This window comes from Bactrocera latifrons, unplaced genomic scaffold (assembly GCF_001853355.1).
Source record: "Bactrocera latifrons isolate USDA-ARS-PBARC rearing strain unplaced genomic scaffold, ASM185335v1 scaffold_75, whole genome shotgun sequence".
In the NCBI taxonomy this organism is placed as follows: domain Eukaryota; kingdom Metazoa; phylum Arthropoda; class Insecta; order Diptera; family Tephritidae; genus Bactrocera; species Bactrocera latifrons.
The window spans coordinates 489,071-492,916 of record NW_017537434.1 but is presented as its reverse complement, the minus strand read 5'-3'; the positions used below and the strand labels follow the sequence as shown (position 1 = coordinate 492,916).

Here is a 3,846-nt window from a genome sequence, read left to right as displayed (position 1 = left end):
TTGTTGAGTTTCGTATTAACCTATATACTTAAATATAAGCTAGGTCTACATGTGAAGTTTAACTTCACCCTTAGGCGCTGCAACGCCATCTCCCTCCTTGAATTTTCGAATAGCTGGGTCGTTAAAATTAGCGATGCATTCGTCGTTTGAAAACTGAAGTTAATACCCGCCAGTGATATCCAAAGGGTCTCCTTTGGCTGCTCCCTCTTGAGGCGCCAAAATGCTCCAGCGGTGCTTCCAGTTACAAAATAAGCCCATACCTGGTATATATGACTGGCAGCTGATCAAGAAGAAGAAACCCAACAATATCGAAAGCTGATAATAAAACCAGTTTCGGTAACCGCAAAACTAGGCTGAAGATATTCGAAGTCGAGAAAGCAGCTGACGAGACGATCAACTGCTAACCATGTGGTTATAAAATAATAATAAGTTGCCCAACGAACTTAAGTAATCCGTATTGAGGATCCCTTTATCGTAAATTGATTGCAGAACTTTGAAGCTTTTAATTTCTTTATAAGAAGTAAAATAAGTGTACCACAATTACATATGTATAAATAAATAAATTAAAATAAAATCAAAAGTCAAATTTTCTTGATTAAGTCTCTTTTTATTTTGGCGTCTATCCCGTATAAATGTTGTGTTTCAAAGGAATTTAGTTTATATTGTTGCATCAAGCGAAAACATTTCGCAGAACACAGTCAAAATGGATTACAGAGATTTAACTTATTCCCATTACGACGAGGCGCGTATTGCTGACTTATTCGTCGCACAAGTAATCTTCTTCAAAGCCACCGGGCAAATTCCATTCAATGTAGGCTATGGACTGGGCTATATCTATTGCTGCTTCTTCATTACGCAATCCCTTCACATGGCTGTGCTTTTCTTGAAGACCTCCTATGATATGTTGCTCAGCGGCAAACTGGAAGAGATCACCGACGCACTCACCATGACCATTATATTTTGGTTTAGCGTTTATGCAGCTTCTTACTGGTTGCTGCGTTGGAAACGTCTATTGGCTTTTTTGCAGCGCATCAATCAATATTATTGGCATCACTCGTTGCCCGGCTTAAGCTTTGTTAGCGCGCATCGCACTTTTATTTTGGCTAAGCGTATGACTATTACGTGGACGCTGACCTGCATGGCCGGTACGGCGCTGTACGGTTTAGCTCCACTGGTCATGGGTGTGCGCACGCTACCACTGAAGTGCTGGTATCCCTTTGATCCGTTGGTAGGTGGATTTTTTTGGAATCAATTTTTATTCTTATAGCTCTTTGGTTATTTTTCTTACAGCAACCTTACGTCTACGAGCTAGTGTATGCTTTACAATTTACGGCTCAGATAATAATGGGTGCCACTTTCGGTAATGGCTCCGCTTTGTACGTTTCATTGGTTATACTCATGTGTGGACARTTCGATGTGCTTTACTGCAGTTTGAAGAACTTGACTTACTACGGCCGTTTGCGCGCCCGCTGTGATATGGAGAAATTGCGGTAGGTAAAATATTTATGCTTTGCAGATCACTTTCAACGTTATCTAAATTGATTTGTCTCAATTAAATTGATTATGCCGTTATTTGGTAAGCAATGTTAATGGCCAGACAGCCTTAACAGTCAAACTCGATATCATACTCGACCTTGTTAATGAACTCGAGCTAAATTGTCAATGCGACCGAAAAAAGGAGAGACATGTGGAAGTAAACACAACTTTTTAATTCTTCACTAACGAAGAGTGGACCAATAGTTCTGTGATCCATAGGTTCAACGGCGAAATCAACATATTCACCGAGGGATCATAAGGTGAAATAGGAACAGGAGCCAACATGTGCTGTAGTAATCCATACATAGAAGAATTCGAACCATAATTGTAGGCATAACAGAACGTACAAAGTGAGCTTTTACTTCGTTCTAATTAAGTCTTGTTGCTTTATCGCTTATGCATCCAAGCGATAAGCAGACTCTCAGTAGGTAACTCGGTTAATATCATATGTCTCCACTTTAAAGGGAACCGTTCCACTTTTAAATTTCTCAGTTCTCGAAGATAGGTCATCTTGTCTGTTCTGGATTTTTAAATACTCCTAAATTTTAGAACACATCAATACATTTATTAAATATATTTATTTTGAAGAAACTGCTAATGCAAATGGTTTTAAACTTCTCCGCTCTAGCAATGAACAAGCCGCGCTGCCAAGAACTTCCGACGACGAACTGAATCAGTATATGTATTGCGAAGAACACTTAACTAACCTCTCGACACTTCAACATTTATACACCCAAAAGCCGGCAGTAACGTTATCAGAAGCCCTGCATTTGGCTGTAGTGCAGTGTGTACAATTGCATCGTTTTATCCTGGACGTCTGCMAGGAGATGGAGGAACTTTTTAATCCTTTTTGCCTTGTTAAATCGATACAAGTTACTTTGCAGCTTTGTTTATTGGTCTTCGTTGGTGTTGCGGTGAGTTGTTGTTGCTGCCGCAGTATTGATATTGTTTACCACCAACGCTACCGTTAAATTTGATTTTCAATTTCTTCACTTTCCATTTTGTACTATTCGCTTCAGGGTGAACGTTCGGTAGTGCGCATTTTGAATTTGGTCCAATATGTGACCCTGACATTTATCGAGCTGTTGATGTTCACTTACTTTGGTGAGYTGTTGCGCGGGCATAGTGTGCGTTGTGGTGAGGCGTTTTGGCGTTCACAGTGGTGGACCCACACCGCTGCCATACGTCAGGATATACTCATTTTATTGGCGAATAGTAAGCGTGCAGTTCGTCTGACGGCGGGTAAATTCTATGCKATGGATGTGGAGAGACTGCGGTCGGTAAGTGGGGGAAAAGTGATTTTTCCGCTGAAAAGCGAAGAAAATGTATAATTTTGTTTTCGATTTTTCAGGTGGTCACTCAAGCATTTTCGTTTTTGACACTGCTACAGAAGTTAGCGGCTAAAAATCCGAAGTAAAAATTGTAGATATTGACTCAATGAATATTGTGTGTGTTTAATAAAAAGTAAAGAACCTAAAGTTTCAAGGTTAAAACTCATTGCCTTAATCAGTTAGAGTCAGTTTGATAGAATGAAGTAATTTAAGGATTCTCTCATTCTTCGCGTTATGGTCGTAGATACAATAAGTATTGGATATATTATTTCTTGAAAATAGGATCTTCTTTCGATATAGTGAAGATTTGTGGAGGATGGAGTCATGCGTAGAAGTTCACGCAAGTGAGGAAAGTTTACTGATTGCTATTCCCTTTGGGAGGGGCTGGAAACGATTCATTTACTTATGACTCAAGCAGCTCACGATTTCCGGTCTTAGATCAAGTTTCTTCTGGTTAGACAAAGAACATACGTTTGCAGACGAGCTTAAAGTAAGAAGGTGAATCATCCTTCGCCAGGGTTGTGTGCTGGGTTTAAAACTCGCCATGTATAAGCGCCCCCAATGAAAAGTAATAAACAGCATCGGAAAAAAACCTCTTTTTATGGCAAACGCATTAAGGATATCGATTTAAGGCCATGACCTGGAATGTTTGGTATCTCAATTGGGAAGGTGCCGCTGCCCAGCTGGTTGATGTTCTCGTGAAAATAAAGGCCATCACCGTCATCCAAGAAGTGCTATGGAAGGAGCGCAAATTCAGTGTGGGATTTGTGGTGGGAGAGAAGCTCCGTCGCCGAGTAATCTAGTGACTGATGCCCAGAGCATACTAAAATTATTTAGGGAACACTTCTCCAGTGAAAGCATAACACCAGCAGATGGCAAACCCGATTCGCCAATCGGTGGCAATGGAGCAGACTTTCCATTGCCCGAATAAGAATAAGTTCGAATAGCAATTACCCGTCTGAAAAACAACAAAGCGGCG

The 3,846-nt window shown here is 40.5% G+C and overlaps 1 protein-coding gene across 1 annotated transcript; it reads left to right on the top strand.

Moving 5' to 3' along the window:
* The first annotated feature begins 635 nt into the window (after positions 1 to 635).
* LOC108976316 (putative odorant receptor 85e) lies at positions 636 to 2,953 on the top strand. The gene is made up of 5 exons (XM_018945342.1): positions 636 to 1,228; positions 1,291 to 1,490; positions 2,165 to 2,450; positions 2,556 to 2,816; positions 2,888 to 2,953. Exons 1-5 carry the CDS (start codon positions 704 to 706, stop codon positions 2,951 to 2,953), a joined length of 1,338 nt encoding a protein of 445 aa, XP_018800887.1. The 5' UTR covers positions 636 to 703.
* Positions 2,954 to 3,846: the final 893 nt, after the last annotated feature.